A 22511-nucleotide genomic window follows, 5' to 3' on the forward strand; every position below is an offset into this window, starting at 1 on the left:
CACCAGAGGTGGAAACGCCGAAGACAAAGAAAATGTGAGTACCTTCTAGGAAATTTACTAAAAATTATAAAATATTGTAGAGCTTTAATACAGCGCAATGTATTTTCACAGTCCAATCATTTACATATGAATGAGGGCTCTCTCCGTTGAATTTCGAATTCATTTTATCGGTATTACGGCTAGACTTGCTTCCATGCAGCCTTTTATAAAATCGTTTTCTTTACCTTAGGCGAGTCGCTTTGGATATGGCTGGCCCCTCGGCACTAAAAGCTGCAGATTTCCAAATTTGCATCACCGTGATTGAAGCTCGTCAGCTCGCAGGGCTGAATATGGACCCTGTCGTATGTGTCCAGGTTGGAGACCAGAGAAAATATACAAGCGTGAAGGAGAGCACTAATTGCCCCTACTACAATGAAGTAAGTATAGCGTATTTTTTCATTAAATTCTACTATTTGAGAAATTGGATTTTGAACTGGCCGTATCATTTATAATTAGTTTTGTAAAAAAATGTCATAAGTATCTGTATGCAGGATAAGTAATGTCCTGAAAATGGCATACACATATGTAGGTATAATTTAACGAATTGCCTACAGCTATTATCCCATTACCATATAGGTATTTATTATTTATTGGTTATCGTAGATAGGTATTTAAACAATTTATTTATTTGTTAACATGGCGGTGTAGGTATGCTAATAATCCAATCAAATATAAACATTAAACGACAGATAATTGTGTTTATGACTAAAAAGCTATGAAAGCTTGCAATGTTGCGCTTATAGGCACACCTGCTTGGCGCATATATACCTACCTCTTAATTCATAACCTAAACCTTGTAATATCTCAGTCGGTAAAATATAATCCTATCCTGATTGAAATGTATATATGGAGTTAAAAGCACTCAATTATTTATACGAAACGTTATTGAATTTATTAGCTAAAATATCAGTTCCAGGTGATAATCATTCTTCACATACCATCTCATCATCGTAAAATGTTCATTGCGAGATAGTGCAACCTACGGCAGCAATAAAATGACGATCGAAAAGTACCTCACACGCCTCCATCTTTTATAGTGTGTTTGTCTTAAATAAAATAAGGCTTTTCGTATTCGAGGTTGACCGAATCTTATTGGAATCTAAAATGAATACTCTTGGGCTATTTACATGATTGATCGATTTATACGCTCAGGGCAAAACTACTTTGATTTGTATTATCCCATCCTGAGAGTTGAAAGATGTATCGAAACATACAACGTATAAACAAAATTGTGTTCGACTCTAGGGTATAAGAATATGCTAAAACTTGTACTTGAAATGGAATTGAACAACAAATAAAAGATGTTTACTTTAAAAGTGAAACAAGTAGAAGGATAGCTCTCGTAGATAAAATGTAAATTTATTCAAACGTTGTGAACAGTATCTTATTATGAGGATTAAATAGTACGTAAATATTACAAAAGACGATTTATACCCCAGTCTCCATGTCAACGAAGTTGCGTTAGTCCGATAGTTTGCATGGATGTGGCACCGTGGCAGTATTTTTGAATAAATGTAAAAAAAATGTTCTTGAACGCGTTAAATTAGAGTTAAGTGAACCGAACGTAGCTCACTTAAAATGACTATAAAATACGTAACAAGGGAAATCCCGGATCAGCTTTTTGAAACGCTGTATGAAAAAATCAACGCGTCAGATAGTCTCTACAATTTATTTTATAACGCGTTTTCTAGAACAAATTGCTATTGAACACCATTGTAGGTGTATTATCAATTCTCAAAGCTTGTAATTGAATATTCATTTTCAATATTTTATTGCTCTTGACAACGCTGTTATACAAATGTAACAAATAGATGTTCTTACACAAGTTGATTGAATTCTCTATTTGTATTATTACTGAGCAATTTTGTATTCCATTGTGAAAATAAAGTTAAGAATATATATCTAGTAATCATCATTCGTGTGCTGTAGATGCTTTTACAATTCAAATGAGAAAAATCTTTTCATCTTTAAGAAGGCACAATCCGTCATATGCAATTGCATGGGTAGATACTAAATTGTACGTTCTATTATGCATACAATCATTCTAAAACATCTAAAACAATTCGGAGATATTTAATATACCTATAATATGTAGTTACGAAGTCAGATTTGGGTTGCTAGAGCGTTATGAAGTATTTTATAGGATATTTCATAAGATATAGTCTATTAAAATAGAAATTATATGATTAAACTCTATCTGAGTTACGTAAACGAGACAGCAGCAGTTCATTTTAATATTCATTAATAATTATAATATTATTCATTCTAATTATATACATATTATATACCTAATACCTAAGTATTTTATTATTCTAATGTCCCTTTTGTATCTAGATCTGGATTAATTATTATTCTTTGTTACTCTCTAATCCAGTCAGTCTCAGCGAGAAAGGTTTTTAAAAGGATAGCCATGTGCAGACTAATTAGATAAAAATCTTTTCCCGATCCCAAGCAAAACAAATTAAAAATTGAGTTTTTTCCTTGATGCAAAAAAACAAGCTTATCTGTATAATAAGAGTTTACTTCAGAAACATCATTATTTTGTGGAAACGGGTTGGAAGAAAAGTAAATATTAAATCACGATTGTAATTTAAAAAAGAACACAAAAATTATTTAGTATGTATAAATAAACAATGCATATTTAATGTTAATAATTTATTATCTTTTCCCCACAGTATTTCGTCTTCGACTTCCACATGCCGCCCATCATGCTATTCGACAAGATAATCACGTTATCGGTAAGTTCACACTAGAATTAATCTGTGCAAATTTACATCCATAGATAGCATAGAGCAATATAGCTTTTCATATACATTTCGTTGACCGTTTTTTATAGTTATGGTATGTATATTTTATATTTTGCCTGGCGAATTATTTATTCAAAAATGCTGGTAGAGATGTTGTCTGTCTTTAAAAGCTGGTAGATGTTTACCTCTGCTTTTCGGAGGTAGCACTAATAAACAAATAATTGAGTAGGTCAGGACAGTGCAAAAAAGCCAAGCGGTAGTAAAAATGTTAATTAATTTTGAAGAACACAAAATAGTAAAATAGTTTAAATACATTTCACCAAAATTTACATGAATTCGCTGATTACGGTTACTTCATAAAATTTTAATAACGGAATTTTGCATTTGCGAATTTTATAACGAAAAAGTAAAAAATACATCGGCTCTTTATTAAAAACCTCCATTCAATTACGTTATTTTTATTTTTAACTCGAACAAGTGAGGCATGATAAAATGTTTCTGTGGTAATCAATTTTTCAGCTGTTTCAACATTCTCATTCAATAGATTATTATTGTTGTACCTTATTATTTATTTTATTTAATTGCTTGCGAAAGGAGGTCAAATTAAACTTTAAGTTTAACTGGGTCTTGTAAATTTGAGGCAATTAAAGGAAATTTATCTGTTATTTCCAAGCTTCATTTTGAAAATCTACTAAAGTTATTTTTAATTGTGGTTATTTTAGTTCCACTCGATTATATTCAATTGTGTTGCTACCGATCTTTACCAGCTTCACAATTATTAACAATAATTGTTTAATCATTTTTCGTCGTAAAAACTCCATTTTTTTGGTCTTTTTCAACTTAATTTCATAGTAATAATTAGACATCGGATTATATGCATTTGCATATTTGCATATGCAAATGCATAAAACTCGCTAATTACGGCGTTAGTGCATATTTTAGCCTTTTTCCCCAATAGTGCATATTTCGTTAAGTAACGGGAGTTTTGATTGGTCGACTAACCTTTATTAGCCAATCAAAACGCTCAGCGAGTAAACAAACCCTATTTTGGCATGGTAAAATGGCGAAAAATTACAAAATGGGCTCCATTTTAAGTAAATTTTGAGATATTCAAAATAGGGCTAGATTACCCTAAAACTTAAAACATGGGTTGAATTCCAAAAAAGGGCTAGATTTAGCCCGGAAAGGTCTAAGGTGGCAACACTGGGCTCGCGGGTGACAAACGTCACAAATTTGCGCTCGAAAATTAGGTAAAAATGCCTAATTGTATATTGGCACAAAAACTATACTAAATTTCATGAAAATTTCACTGTATTTGTACAATCTTTGATTTAAATATATAAAATAATAAAGGTTTTTTGATTTTGTATTGTGCATATTTTAGGCATATCAGTCGTTTTTAGTGCATATTTCGGCCTTTTTTAGTGCATATTTGCATGCATATTTTGGCATTTTGTTAGTGCATATAATCCGATGTCTAGTAATAATTAAATTAATATGTCAGATATTAGATATTAACAGTGATGCAAAATATGCCCTGTGTGTACTTACTACTTCTATGTAAATTAATATCTTAATATGCATATACAGATAGTATATTTTTAACAAAAAATGTTTGTATTCGCTTACATTATTTTATCCATATCATTCGTTGAATAAATAATGGTGTCACGCCTGTCCTGCACTGATTTGACACCGGTGCGCAGGCGGATAAAATTTATATTATTATAATAATACAAGCTGTTCGGTCTGGCTCCGTTCGTGTACACGTTTTTGTAAATTTTTAAAATGTTTCACTGTGATCCGTTAAGGCGCTAGTTATAAATTATTTTGTGCACATAAAAAGTTCTATAGGTATCTCTTAGTTCATTTTCTCATATAGTCTTCTAACAACAATTTGTTAAAGCAGTTCTCCATAAAGTTAAATTAGAGAATAGAAAACTCGTAAGACCTTTACTCAAATGCTACCACTTATAGCTACGTGGCAACCATTATCTCAAAAAATTTCAATAAGCTATACGTACCTACTAATTTGGGCATCATACGCATACGTATAACGCAATGTTAAAAGTTAATCCAAATACAAAGACCCGTTTTCATGTCACATACAACACGAGCCTATTCTCTATTCTGTATTCGTATAGCGTCTCAGAGTTGAGCTTTCCCCAATAAAGTGGAAAAGCAAGGCTCAACTTCCGAACAATATGCATAAAGAAGAATAACAAAGGTGCAGGAGCAATTCTATACATGACCCTGCATTATTTATTAAAAAAATGAGCTAAGCACTGGATGTCAGAGATATGTCTAAATTATGGAAATAGTAGCAAGTTATTCCCAAAAAATTACGAAATCGGGGCCTTTTTATCCTTAAAAAGCCGGGAAAGTTCTTGTATCACCACCAGTGCAGTGTTACTAGTGTTTATGGGGGGTGGTGATTACTTAACGTCAGGTGGCCCACCTTGCTCTTACATAAAGAAGCAAGGTTAGGTCATGGGGATCAAAGACACGATTTAGCTCATTATTATTATTTTCTCATATTAAAGTATTGGTTATAGATTAAGCTACTGTACTAGGTACAAATGAGAGAGCGATTTTTTTTGCGAAATCGAAGTGTAGGTAATCATAATAAAGCATCCCAATAAAACTCAGTTGCAGAATATGATAAATGGTTAATTTCTTGAAAAATTTGCGTGAATAAACTTCACTCTGAAGTGTCAACTTGTGATATATTTATTAGGTACCACTTATTACTAAGTAGTGAATACTAAACTAGTCTAACAACTACAAATTAAATATAGCAGCATTATGACCAAATTATTACCAACACATTATAAATTGTCCATTATTTTATTTATAAGTCTTCATTGTGATATTGTAATATAAAATAGCATTGGTAAATCTCTTTTATATAAGCATAATTAAAAATATATATATTTTATACAATAATTCCTTCGCACCGTTAATTTAACAAAATGAAAAAGGAAAGAATTCACAGTTGTAAGGTTTCATCACCTATATCTACGACACCTACACGTATCTTATCTTATTTATTTCTTTATAAAATCATTGAAGCGTATAAAGAAAAGTTTACGCGCTGCAAACTGTAAAATTGCTACATTCGTTATAAGTCTACAGGATACGCTTTACAATAATACTGCTAGAGTTACACGTTTTGCACCTGTGAAGTTGTATCATGTTTTATGTATTTATTTTGCTATGCAGTTATAGATTAATTAAACAAGAAATCATAATTATATTTGATACATTTAGAAAGAAAGACACATTTACAATTACACAGGTATACAAACTATTATTTAGGTAACACCACAGACTAATAATAATATACTACGTATACAAGTAACACGTTTCACATTGGTATACCGAGTAAAGGCAAAATAACGATAAAAGTTTAATCAGTTAAGCAAAAAACTTTGATTTAAGATTGACATCGTAAAAACATGTCCCGTGCAAAATAATATCTGTTACAGGTTCTACATTCTCGGAATTTTCTTCGTGCTAACAAGCTCCTGGGCAATTTCAAATTAGACGTCGCCACGGTTTGGAACCAGCCAGGTGAGTTTCGACCTTAAACCTTTTTCTATAGAATTCATATTGCAGAGTTTCTCATGTGTACGTTTAAAAAATAGGTACATCATTTAGTATTGTGTGAGGTAATTGAGGTTACGTATTTTCTATGTTATATGTGGTGTTAGACTGTATATAATATTTAAGTAGACGAATATAGGTGAAACTATGGCTAATTTTCAATACTGCTAAGTTTTATTATTTATATTATCGTTTAACAACATGTAGAGTCTATAGATATCTAGAGTCTGCGATTTCTTGTATAAAGTGATTTACTTGTAAATTGTGTACCATGTACCACACATTTAGTAGATATTGTATAGGTACAAAAAGTTCTTAAGTCTAGTAATGTACCTAATAATAATTGAAAAACTTAAATTAAATTTTTGAATATGCTTTGAAACAGAAAATTATCATTTAAGTCGAGGAAAATTGTAAATAGAACGAGTTTTGTGTTTTATTTCTGCAATCCAATGCTTTTGGGGAGGCATTTTTGGAGAATGTAATCTCCTGGCTCCTGCATTCCAACATCGTATTAAATAAACACGAAAAGAAAACAAGTTTGCAACCTTTGAAATTTACAATTAAATAAGACTTAGTCTATAAAAACTAAAAAAACAGATGAAATTACGATAAATGAACCTAAATAAAGTGTAATCTTAAATCTAATTAACGATCACTGGAAGTATGCACTAATGAATATAACAACAAAGTAAAAATTCATAAAGGATAGCTTTTAAATTATGCAATTTTATGGAGAACAACTCCTTTGTAAGCTTAAACGAAAAAAAATTTACAGTTAACACAAGGCTGGTATAAGCGCCTTAGTATCGTCCACGTCGTTTGCAGGAACTCAACAAAGACAATATTGTATGACATTATTAAAAATCCTTAGAAGAGATAATTTATAAAGACAGGAATTTCATCCTACACATTTTTCTTATAATAACACAATATGAAAGGCTAGCTTCAGACGTAAAATGCATGCAATAATAATGTATAATAAACTGTTATTAACTTTCAGTTCATTTGAGCTTGGAATTCGCTGCAACCGTGTAGGTTGTTATATTAATAGTACAATGTATAATTAATGAAATTTAATACACTGGAGTAATATGAAATTCTCACATTATGAGGATTAATCTGAGACAGGCAATATAGTTATAACATAACAGCTACATAGATAACAGTCAATTTATAGAATAAACACACTAGCTATTTAGTATAAATCTTGGTAGATAAGGCAAAATAAATCAATGAATTAAAAATTAATTCAATAAACGCTAAAAATTAAATTCAAAAGTAAAATTAAAACGCCCTTGAACTAAAACCACCAAACAGACGTGAAAATAACGTATAACTTTGTTCTGATTATTCCCGCCAAATCCCTTTGATACGTGAGCACACAAAGAGTTAGCTTCAACGAAATAATAATACATATAATCGGTATTACATACCTAGTGGCCACTTGTCCTGTTTAACTCATCTCTTCCAGACAGGTGAGATAAATATGTTAACAAAGGCGATAATCGTGCCCCAAATAAACACACAAATTCCTCAATTAATTTTGAGTCTAAACTTCAAAGCACGAAATATGATTTGTAATAATAATATTATATTATTAACAATAATGGCGTAGTCTAGATAATATTATGAAGAGGTAAGAGAAAGCATTGCATTTTTAATTAGGTACTTATGTGGTTTAATTGTGACTACCTATAGGAAAATCACTAAACATTGAGTGGAATAAAATAATTCAATTTTTGATAATTTGAAACATCAATATTCGCATCAGTTTCATAATATGTAACAAGTAATCTATAAAAGTATCTAATAAACCAGCGTAATAGGATGTAAACACTAAACAGTGAAAACAGTGCAAAATAAGTTGAATGGAGTCAAACATTTATTCTATAAAATATTTTCTACCTACGATACATCCCATAAAAGTTTAATACGACTTTTTAATACAACATTCGTTGAAAGGTGTCTTTTATAAAAGTCTTTTCCGACATATTACATTGTCGTCGCAGCGAATGAGAATAAGCAGCTAAACCTGTTGTCGACTTTGATCTCCCTGTTCTATCTCCGTAGTATGAAGAAAATAGGAAGTATTGTTCTGAGAAAATGTTCTTAAGTTTGCTTCAATTCTTTCCTGGCTTATTTATGGTTGGATGCAACTGACAAAGCTATATTTATATTGTAAAAAGGCTTAAGAGAGCTTGTTTTATAAATAAAATCTCAGTGTCATGGGAATGGACACATCCTTTACGACACATTGAAAATTAAAGTTATCAGAACGTAAACCGATTTTATTCGTGAAATTGCAAGTTTTATCAAAATGATTTTCTATCAATCTATCTTTACCCCGCGGCCCGCACAGGGAGAACTCTTAAAGGCTTATTACACTACCCGATATGAAGGGCCCTGCATCTAAGGTGGGCGTGTTCCCTAGTTAGTGTGGCGCTTATTACACTTCTCTGCGAATTGGGCCCTAACTCAGTTTATACGCGAATGTCTAGAGAGATAAACGTATTGTTGCATTTTACATTATGCCGCCGTCAGTATCGAAACTTCAAAAAGTTGCTGTAGCAGTGGCAACCGTTGACGCAATAACAAATATTAAAAAAAGAAGAGAAAGATCTGGGTGAAAGAGTATTTGCGGATACGTGAAAAGCTTTCAAATATGCAAATACTAAGCGTGCTTGAACCGGGAGTTTTAATGAATTAATTAGAGTAGGTGCAGAACAATTTGAATACTTGTTGAGTTTTAAAACAATAAATTGTTAAACAATTGTTTTTTAACAGCCACTCCACGCACTAGTCGCGCGGCAACTGAGCTCCCTAACCGCCCTAAACGTTATTACATTACCCAATCTGCAGGGCGCTTAGGGAGCTAGGCAGATCGGGCATCGCCCTACCGACCCTAAATCGGGACACTAACTCCCTAAGTCTTATTACACCACTCTTAGTTAGGGTTAGGGTCCCTAAAAATTGGGTGGTCTAATAAGCCTTATAACATTTTAAGATAAAGTAGGTAGCTAATAAAAAAACTAAGTTTTCCTAACCACTTTCAGATCTCATTAGAAAACCAAATCGTGTTATGGATAAAAGCGTAGCTGAAGGTTATTTATTTTAATATTATGCAGGTCGCTATTTTATCTAAGAACCTCTATTGAAAACATACGAAAGCTTTCAACGTGTGACTAAAGTTTTAAAACGATGATATTTTTTTGCCATGCTGTTAAACCTTTTAAACAAACTTATTATTATTAAATACGATGAATGTTTACTAAACATCAGCTGTTAGTAGTAAACATCAGTCTAGGTTATATAAATAATACCAAATAATTCGCCTGCAAAATAAAGGTCTCTGGGTAATAAAATTGCGCTAATCACTACATAGTATAAAACAAAGTCGCTTTCTCTGTCCTTATGTCCCTATGCCCCTATGTATGCTTTTAAATCTTTAAAACTACGGAACGGATTTTGATGCGGTTTTTTTTAATAGATATATTCAAGAGGAAGGTTTTTTAGTATATAATTTATTAAGTTTTAGACAAAGCGGGCGAAGCCTCGGGCGGAAAGCTAGTATAGAATATAATTTATTACTGTCTATGAAAGCTTTTAAGAAAACGGCTTCCTCTTGTTTATTTTATATTCAGTGAAAGTCGAGTCTTCGCAGCCTTTTAATCTCTAACTGACGCAGCAATTAAATTGCTAATGTTTATAAATATTCACAAAAATGTTAATAACTTGTGTCGTAGCAACGTGTTTATTTTTAATTACTATCTACATTAATTATTGTACAAATACTTTTTTACCCTGATACTTTTTCGTAATATTTTTTTTATTCATAAATTCGTGTTTATGTTTAACGTTTTAAATGAGGTGGTTTTCAACTGAATGGACCCGTATAAATAAATAAATTAAATTTAAATAAATCAATATGTCAGGACATTTTTCACACACGGCACGATCTGATCTCATACTAAGCTTTTCGCTTGTGTTATGGAAACCAGGGTGTGTCTGGCTAATTCATATTATTATTGCTATAAACATGGCTGTTTATTGCGATCATAATATGAATTTGCCAGTCAGTTCAATTCACGGCGTAATCTATCTGGAAATAAGAGGTCATAATACGGCCCCAGATAGCTGATAAATTGCTATAATTTTTAAATATATACTTATATATAGATAAATAGAATTCAAATTGCTATGCTAAAGCGAATATAATATATGCAAAGCGAAGTTATGCTTGTCTATCTATGGGATTACATTCAAATGTAATAGAATATGTCATCCAAGGAAATAACCCAATTATCCCGTGTAACAAACAACCTTGGCCGTTAGCATGACAAGATGTTTGTTAAATTAAATCCTACTACTATTATAAAGGCGAAAGTTTGTAAGTATGGATGTATGGATGTTTGTTACTCTTTCACGTAAAAACTACTGAATGGATTTGAATGAAACTTTACCACAATATAGCTTATACATCAGAATAACACATAGGATAGGTTTTATCCCGGAAATCCAACGGGAACGGGAACTACGCGGGTTTTCCTTTGAAAACGCGGGCGAAGCCGCGGGCGGAAATCTAGTTATATAATATGTAAAGAATTGGAATTTCTCTAAATAACTTCTTATTATTCCTTGGATTTTTGGATTTTTATTAGATGGATTTTCAATTGGAAATGAAGTTATATTATGTTAAATTTACAATAAAAGTAACTTTGTTTAAAAATAGATCCTTATATTATCGTGTTGTTACTGTAAAAATAGAATTAATGATGTAAAAAATATATTTAAAGTATTTCTGTATTTTCAAGGACCCAAGTCTAATTTCATACCAATATGTAAATGAAAAAACTTTGTCACTTAAAGATAGCTTTAGAATAAAAGTACTGTAAAGAAGACATTGAGTAGTATTAATAATAATTGGATAAATAATTGAATAGAATGAAACTGAATAATATAAAATACTTCAAAGCTGATAAAGACTGAAGTTATGATTAGTTCAGAGAAAACTTTTCGATAAGATGAGCTTTTATGTTGGGATTTTCCGATTCCCATAATAGTCTATAATTAATAATTCTTTTGTTCCAACGTAGCCAGAACTAAAACTAGTGATTTTACACTAATAACACAAATTTTTATTTAATTTACCGATAACAACTAAGAAATATTTTCAGAAATAAAATAAATGTATACTTATATGTATCTATAATTAATTAAAGTGTTACGATGTATAAAAAAAACTTATTTTGGTCTAGAGAACTATGAATGATAAACATAATTACTGACAAAGTCTGCTCAATTGCTAACTTGTTAGTTGTTGTCAGTAAAAGTAGACTACAGGCCCATGTTGAAAAATTTATGGGTCATTTGAACCACCAGGTGACCTATCTAGAACGATATAAGAACATAAAATAATAAGATTCAGCACTATGCTGTCACTTGTAAGCTGTCCACCTGAGTGCAGATGAGAATTCGAAAGTACAGGTAGACTTTTTTTCCCCTTGTCTCCATAATTTTTGTACTGCGTTGCGGAATAATGGACTTAAAGCAGTACCTATTGAAATAGTATGACACAGATGCCATACAAAAATGGTGGTCCACAAAGTCGGAATTTATTTTTATTTTCCTACTAGCAATGCCCTGCAGTTTCACCCGTATAGCGATAGCGATATCGTGACAGTGAAAAGTCAACTATAGGTCGGACTATAGGTTTAATTTTTAATCACATGAAAATCACCTTTACCCCGTCCCGCACTACGTCGCTCATTGTATTGAACAGTATACTAAAATGTTTTCTGTAGATTGACACTTTTAAAAATTCGTTATATCTTTTGAATGGAATATCCAATTTTTTTCATTTAAAAAGTATTTTGCTGGTATTGAAACAGTCTTTAGTAAAACATCATTTAATGGGATAAGGATTAATATATGTGAATGGATAACATGGTTTGATTACTGTCGGCACTTCTATAATTTACTTTGAAAACGTAAAAAAGTTGTTGTAGTAACATAACTACTGAAGATGGACATAATATGGTATCGCGGACTTTCTTGTAGATATTGATCCATTCTATAATACCTACCGTAGAACATTTTTTTGTTCTATCTTCAATAGATTCCGCAGCGCACGCGATGACAGAAGTTTTATTGAGGAATTTTTTACACCTTAGGTTTCATTATTGCATTTTTGGTAAGGATCTCTAATTTTTTTCAAAATGCAATATAGCCTAGGTATGTTGCTCAGTGAAGATGCAGCTTTCTAATGGTGAAAGAATTTTTAAATCGGTCCAGTAGTTTATGCGTGTAAACCATACATACATTTATGTTTACATACATATAATTACAAACCTTTCCTCTTTATAATATTATTAGTATTAGTATATTAGTATATGTAGATTGCCGGGGTAAATTTGGTCATTTGATTTTGTATATTTATATAAAGTATATATATCTTATATATAAAATTCTCGTGTCACAATGTTAGTCTGCATACTCCTCCGAAACGGGTGGACCGATTCTCATGAAATTTTCTGTGCATATCGGGTAAGTCTGAGAATCGGCCAACATCTATTTTTCATATGTACCACGGGCGAAGCCGGGGCGGGCCGCTAGTCTACTTATATTTTAGTAGGATATTGGAATCTATTTAAATTGGCTTCAGGGTAGAAATATACATTGAAAACAATTTTGAATAACAAGATAATAATTAATGTTTTTCATCACAACTTAGTTTTATTATGATACTTATTGGATTTTATTCTATTAAGTATAGCATAATACATTGTGCCATGATACATTAGTCGATACTAGCCAAAAAATAAATATTTTCTTTAAAAGCAATGCGAAATAATAAAACTCTTATTTTGGCCTTAGTAAGCCAAAGATGCCTCGATCTTCTGTGAAATAAAGTTCTTAGATTCTTTGAGTGTCCCTTGGGCTTCAAATGTTGTTTGCGACAGTTTCGTTGATCGATCTGTCTTACTTTTACTCAGTAAAACATAGCTCCTGCATTATGCTACTTTATCATTGTTTCCCAGATACAGTTCTCTGTACATATTACCTACATTTATTTCCGGCATATTTCTGAAATATTCTCCGTATAGTCTGTAATATTAAACAAACCATTCTGACAAATAATTACAAAGCTGTAACTATTAGTGAAACTGTTGGGTTCTAAATGTGTAATATTTTGTCTTAGATCGCCAGTTCTACCACAAATGGGCACTTCTCACGGACCCGGACGACATAACAGCAGGGCCAAAGGGCTACTTAAAATGCGACATAAGTGTTATCGGCAAAGGTGACCAAGTAAAAGTTCCACCCAAGAGTGAAAAAGACGAAGATGATATAGAAGCGTTAGTATATACCAAGTATACACACATACAATTTTAAAATTGACAATTCTAGATCCTAATATTGTTTATTCAAATACGCAATGATCTAATATAGCAGGACTTTATTACCTATAAATCTCGCTGTTATTGGTCATAAACATTGAAATCCAGGTGATTTCAATGAAAGTATAAACCTTGTGTTTTAAAATTAAAATAATAATAATAAATAATAAAAATAAAATAAAATAAAATTTATTAGCAACTTCAAATATAACATTACAATATTGCTCTGCCTTCTGAACTAGGTAAATACCTGTATCTCAGAAGGCAGTGCCTTCCCTTACAAATTCCATATTACATTATATTTGGCAAGTTAACAAAATAAATTTTAGTGACTAATGATGAAAGAATACAAAGTAAATGATTAAGAAAATAAAAGAATATGATTTGGGCCGATGGACATTGTGTGTGTGTGTGTGTGTGTGTGTGTGTGTGTGTGTGTGTGTGTGTGTGTGTGTGTAAGTGTGAGTGTGTGTGTGTGAATAATTTCTTTGGGAGCGAAATAATACAATAAAGTAATTTGTTTTGTAGGAACTTGCTTCTCCCTGATGGCGTGCCAATTGAACGGCAAAGAGCTCGATTCATTGTCAAAATACACAAAGCAGATGGCTTGCCGAAAATGGATTCTTCCATACTCGCAAATATAAAAAGCGCCTTTACCGGCGAAAGCCAGGATATAATAGATCCTTACGTGCAAGTTTGCTTTGCAGGGATGACGGTAAGGATTAAACAAACAATAATTTCTTTAGAAACAATTTCTTTGTGTACACTGTACAGTCATACAAAGAAAGAGAATTCCTTTATTAATCAAAAAGTTTCAAATATAACTTTTAAACTCTTCTATAGGGTAAAACATCGGTACAGAAGAATTGTTGCACCCCAGTTTGGAATGAACAAATTGTGTTCACTGAAATGTTCCCGCCGTTGTGCCAACGTCTCAAGATTCAGCTGAGGGACAATGTGCCCATACACCCGAGCATTATTGCCACACATTTCATAGATTTAAAAACGATCTCGCATGATGGCGAAAGAGGTAAAACTTATCATTCAATTACTAGGATTTATGTACTTAACGTTTTTTGCTTAGAGCATTCTCAATGCTCTAGAGTTTTTTGATAATAATACTTAATAATTATACTTTTTAATAGGATTCTTGCCAACTTTTGGGCCAGCCTATATTTATTTATATGGGTCAACTCGCGACTGTGGTCTATTGGATCAATCCTCCAATTTGAATAAGGGTATGGGTGAGGGTGTGTCATACAGAGCAAGGTAAATAAGATTTCTTTCACTTGGTGGAGTAATCTAATAACAATTTAATATTTTGATGAAACATTAATTTTGATTAATTTAATAACAGAGTTAATTACATTATGAAATGATTATACTAATAGTAACACAACATATTACGATAAAAAATTGCTATTTAAAAACCATTCAAAGTATTGATCATTCAATTGAATACTGAGTTCCTTGTTATGCTTATTTTTTGTTACCAATCTGCACCTATTTTAACCGATTCACCGTAGCAGAGATATATAATGAATTCACAAAACTATTGACATTTCAGGATATTGATTTCAATAAGGACGGAGATAATAGACAACTTCGAAACTCCATCCTCGGAAGTGGAGGTGGAACCAATAATGCCCATAAATGAATTGGCATTCGAGAAAAATGAAGAATTTTTCTTATTCGCGAGCGTTTTCGATGCTAACATGATCGACAAAAGTATTTCGGACAAACCTATTCATTTCGAGTTGAGCATCGGCAATGCCGGAAATTCTTTGGATGGTCCTCACGCGTCTATGAGGAGACCACAAGATTTAGCGGTAGAATCGCTGGGTAAGATTACAAACAAAAGACAATGAAATATTTGTGCTATTATATCCGACATTAAACGACAATCATTAAATACATTGTTAAATTATTTTAGATGACTTAAATGCCGACACGGGATATTGGCAGAGTACCACCCCTGATGTGAAGCCACAAACAACTGACAGATACTATTATTTCCTACCATATTGGGACACTAAGCAATGTATGCACGTTCGTAGCATTTGGCCTGATCACCGTCGCCGTATGTATAACTCCAACATGCTAAACTACATAATTGACTTACTGGTAAGTTTGGTAAAGTTTTTACTTTCATCTATTTTCCTACATTAAAGTCTTATTAATTAAAAATGTTCGTAACTCACAGGACGACGGGATCACTGATGCAGAAATGTCTTTAAAAACAAATGGGAGTCTGGACAATACGTCTCTAGCAGCTTTAAAGTCAGTTATGGAAACAGTTACTATTCACTGCGCAAAGTATATTGAATACATGACTAGTACTCAGCCTATCGGAAATACGAAGCTTGATCGGGAGAGGCAAAAATTGTGCATATACGAAATAGTGAGTTTTTCGTTTAACCTATTTGAACTTTACACATTGTTATTCAGCCTTATAACACAATGTTATAACTTGAATAAAACTTCTAATCGATATCGCGTTTCAGGAACAACTCGCTAATTTAGCACGCACGCTCAAAGCTGTTATTACAAGACACTCAGTCAAGGACCGCATCAGAACGGCCTTTTCCTATTTGAATCGATTGAGATATTTGTGCGAAGACGTAAGTCTAATTACTTTGATTTTTTAAATCTATTTTCTTACTTAAAAACTTACTTTCTATTTGTACTTTGTAGTCGCAACATGCAATGCCAGACATATTTATTTGGATGATAAGTAACGGTAAACGTGTGGCTTACCAACGTATCCCGGCTAGAGACATAATTTATTCAGATAGGCCCGATGAAGTGGGTCGGCTTTGTGGAAAGATGCAAACATTATTTCTTAAGGTAATGGAAAATTAAACCATTTGCTATTTGTATTGTATGTGAATGAATTTATATAAATAAATATAATCCTAAATAATATAATATTATATTATTTGATTTATATTATATACTGAATTATCTATGTCTATTAATTAATTAATTGAATTATCTATTCTTTTTTTTATCTTTTTGATACGCCCTCGCTTTTTAACAATGTCTATCACGTCTTTTATTTTTATGGTTACCTGGAAGAGATTGCTTTTAAGCAATAAGGCCGCCTATTGAACACTTTTCAATTTTTATGTATTCATTTATTTTAAATTCCTGATAAATGTACAGTAAAGTGTCATAAATAAATAAAATCCTATGTTATACTTTAAAACAAAGATATTAATACATTATATTTTTATATAAATTTAGTGGCCGGGAAAAAAAGCATCAGCGCCGAGTGGTTGGTCAGTTCCTGCCAAAATAGAAGTGTATCTTTGGCTCGGGCTTTTGCAAGACAAAAAGCATTTTATCGACGGATTGCCGGGTGGCTATTCACTTAGCACTGAACTGAAAAATGCTGACAGGCCTCGCGCTAATCCACCAACGAATATATTTTACACAGAGAGACACGTAGGTTTTTTTAGAAAAATATTTGTATTCCTATTAGATTTTCTTTTAAAATTTTTAGAATGTATTCATAAATAATAGGAAGTAACTATAACTATAATACTTTTCAGAAATTCCAAATGCGAGCGTATATCTACCAAGCCAGATCATTAATAGGATCTGATGCTTCGGGTCTATCTGATCCATTCGCACGAGTTGTTATAGGAGATTGCTCTGCTACGACGCAAGTCATCGACGAGACTTTAAGTCCGACTTGGGATGAATTACTCCTATTTGATGACATATTGCTATACAGCTCAATCGATCAAATAAAAAAATACCCACCAACTATAGCAATTGAAATATTCGATCAAGATAAAGTTGGAAAATCAGAATTCATTGGTCGAGCTTTGGCACGACCACATATTAAATCTCTGTCGGAGAAATATGAAAAACCTGAATTCCCACCTCAGCTAGAGTGGCACACAATACTTCGAGGAGGCGATGCTGCGGGAGAGCTCTTGGCTACCTTTGAGCTTTTGGAGGTGCCATTAAAACAAGGTGTTCCCGAATTACCTAATCTCCCAGATCCTAGGGAACCAAATGGAAAACCACCAATCGATGCCAATAAAGGCCCAATTCTTCCCGTACCAGTTGGAATACGCCCAACTCTATCAAAATATCGTATAGAAATATTGTTTTGGGGTTTGCGCAACTTGAAACGTGTTCATCTGCTATCCGTTGATAAACCAAGGGTTGACATAGAATGCGCTGGTCATTTAATATACTCATCTGTTATACAAAATTCCAAACGCAATCCTAACTTCACAAGTCCGGTAAAATTCATTGATGTTGAACTGCCAGATCAGGATTTATATCGACCTCCCTTGACGATCCGTGTTTTAGATTGCCGCAGCTTTGGCAGAGTGACATTAGTTGGAACACATACTATTAATTCGATTCATAAATATATGTACACCCCCATGAGCAAGCGTGAAAAAGAACTTGAGGACCGTAAAAAGTCATTGATTCAATTACAAAATGTAGACTTGCATGCGAATCGTATAGTTCAGGATGATATTATTATGACTACTGACGAAAGAGATAGCTGTCCTCTTCTAATACATGACTTCCAAGGAACAGCTTCTTATGGATCAAGCGCTACTTCTCCTATGCGTAAAAAAGCACCAGGCTATGCGAAACGTGAACTCAGCAGGAGGAGAAAACCAAGTTCCGAATCATCCGGTGAAGAGGATGATAGTAGCAAAGATTGGTGGACAAAATATTTCGCATCCGTAGAAAAAATGATAGAAGAAGAAAAAGAACACAAGAGAGAAAGGCAAGGTTTGCTACAGCCCTGCCAACTAAGCTATGTTGATGAAACACAGTCTCCTCGAGATGAAGCCCACTCACCGCGATCTGAACGCAACAGACGCCGTCGTACTACATCGCCAAAACCGAGTCCAACTATAACCAACAGTTATGAAATACCTACCAGCACATTGGCCAAAGTAAGTATAACTGATAAAGATACGTTTTAATAGTGATTGCAGATAGCAATAAATCTATTATTGTTTTATTATATTTTACCGTCAATAATTGTAAATATCTCTCAAACATATAAATTTCTAAAACAGGTATATCCACACGAGCTTGAGGCTGTACCAGAGTATGAAGAGTTTAAAGATTGGCTGCACTCATTTGACTTATACCGTGGAAAAAAGACGGGTGATGAGGCTGAAGATGAAAGTAGAGTTGTTGGTACATTTAAGGTAATTTTTTCTTGGTACTATACTCAGATTGCTTTATCTATCCTTCTATTGAAAATTAAAATTTTATTTTAACCTTTAGGGAGCACTAAAAGTTTACAAATGGCCACTGTCTAAAGAAGCTGAAGAAAACACTGTCATGGGATTTGATCCAAATTCTGGATACTTCCATAACGTACCCAGTAATGAGCCAATACATGTTTTGATAAGAGTTTACATTGTCAAGGCTACAGATCTACATCCTATGGATTTTAATGGAAAAGCCGATCCTTACATAGTTCTTCATCTAGGATCACGTAAATTCAGTGACAAGGAGCATTATCAATCCAAACAACTCAATCCAGTATTTGGTAGATGTTTTGAAACAGAAGCTACTTTTCCTCATGATTCTATGCTTACAATACAAGTTCTTGATTGGGATTTGTTAGGAAAAGATGATTTGATTGGGGAGACAAAAATCGATCTAGAGAACAGATTTTATAGCCGTCACCGTGCAACTTGTGGATTACCGATGAAATATGAAGAGTAAGTACTTATGTACATTCCTTTAGCTAAAATAAACCTTTGTAATCCGCACTTACTAAAAACGACTAATGCCTCTTTATGCTTACTAACACTAACTAACCATTTTAGAGAGGGATTTAACCGCTGGCGCGATGCAATGAAGCCAACACAAATTTTGGCTAAACTATGCAAAGATATCAAAATAGACGCGCCGATATATGAATATGGCCGGGTTAGGATTGGACGTACCATTTTCAACATGTCCATGGATGATCCCGAATTATTCACTAATCCCGACACAATTCAAGAGCAGATGGCATTGAATGTCCTCCGTCGTTGGCACGAGGTCCCCCGCCTTGGGACACATCTTGTCGTTGAACATGTAGAAACTCGACCCCTTTATAATCCCAATAAGCCGGGTAAGATTAAAATATAACAATAATTATTTCAAATGTATACAAATTAACATACAATTGGCGGGTTTGTGGATAATATCCACGTAGCACCATTTTTGAAAAATCTAAAATAATAAAGAGTATGTTTTAATGTTAGTCTGCTGTTTTTCTTGGTTTTAGTCAATATCAATTAACGATACTACTTATTAATTACTTTAAATCAATCAAGTTTAGGACCTAAATAATAACAACTAGGTACAAACAAAGTAGCACTGTCGGGTGATCGTTGAATCTGATCAAATACGAACCAAAGCAGTTGTTAATTTATTCATTTATTTACACAGGTATCGAACAAGGACGCCTTGAAATGTGGGTTGATATGTTCCCAATGGATATGCCACTCCCTGGACAGCCTGTAAACATCTCTCCCAGGAAACCAAAATCTTACGAAATGAGAGTCATTATTTGGAACACTGATGATGTTGTTCTTGAAGACGATGCATTCTTTACTGGCGAAAAGATGTCTGATATCTACGTGAAAGGGTATATGTATAACTTATTTTTTGAATAATACAAAATATACAGAGTAATAGTATTTATTATAATATTGTAGGGTTATAACTCTAACAAAGAAGGGATTCAACAATGACAATTCAAATAAGTATTATATTGTTCTAATTCATTAATTCATGTTCATTCGTTTATCTTGTAGGTGGCTGAAAGGTCCTGATGATTGTCAAAGCACTGACATTCACTACCGCTCACTAACTGGCGAAGGAAATTTCAACTGGCGTTTCATTTACCCCTTCGACTACTTGGAGGCTGAAGAACGTATAGTGATAACGCGCAAGGAATCGGTATTCTCATGGGATGAAACTGAATGTAAAATTCCAGCTCGGCTAGAATTGCAAGTTTGGGATGCTGATCACTTCTCGGCTGATGACTTTTTGGGTACGTAACTGTTAATGTTTTCTTTAGTTTAGTAACTGTTCATTAGGTTGTACTTGAGTTAATTTCAGTTAACAAATTTCAAAAAATAACAAAAATAAGCAATTAATAAATAGTTCAGTAATACAAATTGTATTGTAATAAGTACATTTTAGAAAGTGCAGTAATCCTTTCCTTTTCCCTTATGGTTTTCATATTATGTTACAGGGGCTTTGACTCTAGATCTGAACCGTTTCCCGCGGGGTGCAAAGTCTTCCAAGCTTTGCACATTGGACATGCTACGAAATGATGGTACTGTGCCAATGGTGAACATTTTCAAACAAAAGCGTATTAAAGGCTGGTGGCCTTTCTATACTAAACGTGACAATGAAGAAATGGAACTTACTGGAAAAGTAGAGGCTGAAATCCATCTTCTTACTCGTGAAGAAGCCGAGAAAGTACCAGCTGGATTAGGACGTAATGAACCAGACCCATTGGAAAAACCAAAGTAAGTTCCCTTAATTTCAAATGTTCAATAAACCAATTATATGTATAAACCTATAATGCTTTTTCTCCCGGTTTAATATTTCAGAAGTCTGTATTAGTTTTAAATATTTGGCTACCTTGCAACAGATAATAATTGTATTGTGTTTTTTTTTTCTTTTACTTTTTCTATTATGTTCACTGTGAGACGTAGAGGAAACAATTGTTAATGTTATTATTGATTATGTCATTAATTTATGTATACGCCTTTAATTGTTTCTGTAAGATCTCCAAATAAATAAATAAATAAATAAATAAATTTCTTTTCAGTATTGAAGAAACTACTAGGCTACATAGATAATTATATAATATTATACTCTTTAAACTATATAAATATGAAAATCTTTTTACCTGAGTATATTTAACAATTTAAACCACAAGTAGGTTGATATATAAAATGCGGATATTACCATGCATGCCTCCCACTAGTAAAGTATGTAATTGGTAAATATTTTTTGTTATAGTCGGCCAGACGCGTCCTTCATGTGGTTTTTGAATCCGCTGAAGTCTCTGCGCTACATACTTTGGCACAACTACAAGTGGACCATCGTCAAAGCGATGTTTGTGGCTGGAGTGGCTCTGATGATCTTTTTAGTCATCTACGCTGTTCCCGGATATACAGTCAAGAAATTCCTTGGTGCTTAAACGGATGATTGTATTGTTAAACATATCAATTTGGAGGACTTATGAAAATTTTTATAATATTATCTATTTAAAGTAGAGATTAAGATTGGAAGTCTCGTCTACGAGCCTCTTTTAACTATAGGTCTACATTCTGACAAGCCAATCCAAAAAAAAAAATATCCGCCTCTCAGAAGAAGATCAGCAAAATTGCTCCCGCATTAAAATCGACAAATAACACTAAAACCGTGACAGTGTCAAACACAAGCGGCGCGGGCGCGGGCGTGCCATAAGCGCACCTCTTGAATCTGTTTTGCACCACGTCCTTCTTATACATTTTGTATGAAAGAATTTTGGACAGGCGTCGAGACGGCACGCCACGGTTGTGCCAAGGTTGCGCCGCCTTTCCAAAATTATTTCATACAAAATGCCAATAGCGCACGCCGGCAGCGCGCCCGATGCGCGCCCGATGAGCGCCGCGAGGGTTGTATACCGTGGTTGTATATGTCCCGCGCCTATGACGCTCCCTAACCTAAT

The 22511-nt window shown here is 33.2% G+C and overlaps 1 protein-coding gene across 1 annotated transcript; it reads left to right on the forward strand.

The window, feature by feature from the left end:
- Positions 1-245: 245 nt before the first annotated feature.
- Positions 246-22057, forward strand: LOC149911161 (otoferlin-like). The gene is made up of 21 exons (XM_090111148.1): positions 246-416; positions 2715-2777; positions 6275-6359; positions 13594-13750; positions 14321-14507; positions 14636-14822; positions 14938-15061; positions 15360-15634; positions 15726-15916; positions 15996-16193; positions 16297-16413; positions 16487-16639; positions 17039-17239; positions 17347-18726; positions 18853-18987; positions 19067-19509; positions 19618-19907; positions 20228-20426; positions 20596-20834; positions 21039-21318; positions 21818-22057. Exons 1-21 carry the CDS (start codon positions 246-248, stop codon positions 21996-21998), a joined length of 5256 nt encoding a protein of 1751 aa, XP_089967274.1. The 3' UTR covers positions 21999-22057.
- The last annotated feature ends 454 nt before the right edge of the window (positions 22058-22511 follow it).

The sequence above is a fragment of the Colias eurytheme genome, chromosome 1 (assembly GCF_061535395.1).
Source record: "Colias eurytheme isolate Ceu_HAF_F1 chromosome 1, ilColEury1 Martin Lab GWU primary, whole genome shotgun sequence".
NCBI classification, from domain to species: domain Eukaryota; kingdom Metazoa; phylum Arthropoda; class Insecta; order Lepidoptera; family Pieridae; genus Colias; species Colias eurytheme.

What these genes read in the sequence shown, in the direction of transcription:
- LOC149911161 (XM_090111148.1), top strand. Translation starts at nt 246, where the DNA reads ATGGCTGGCCCCTCGGCACTAAAAGCTGCAGATTTCCAAATTTGCATC. An exon ending in TTATAATCCCAATAAGCCGG is followed by an intron (nt 19,908 to 20,227) that starts GTAAGATTAAAA and finishes TTATTTACACAG; the next exon opens with GTATCGAACAAGGACGCCTT. An exon ending in CTCGGCTGATGACTTTTTGG is followed by an intron (nt 20,835 to 21,038) that starts GTACGTAACTGT and finishes ATTATGTTACAG; the next exon opens with GGGCTTTGACTCTAGATCTG.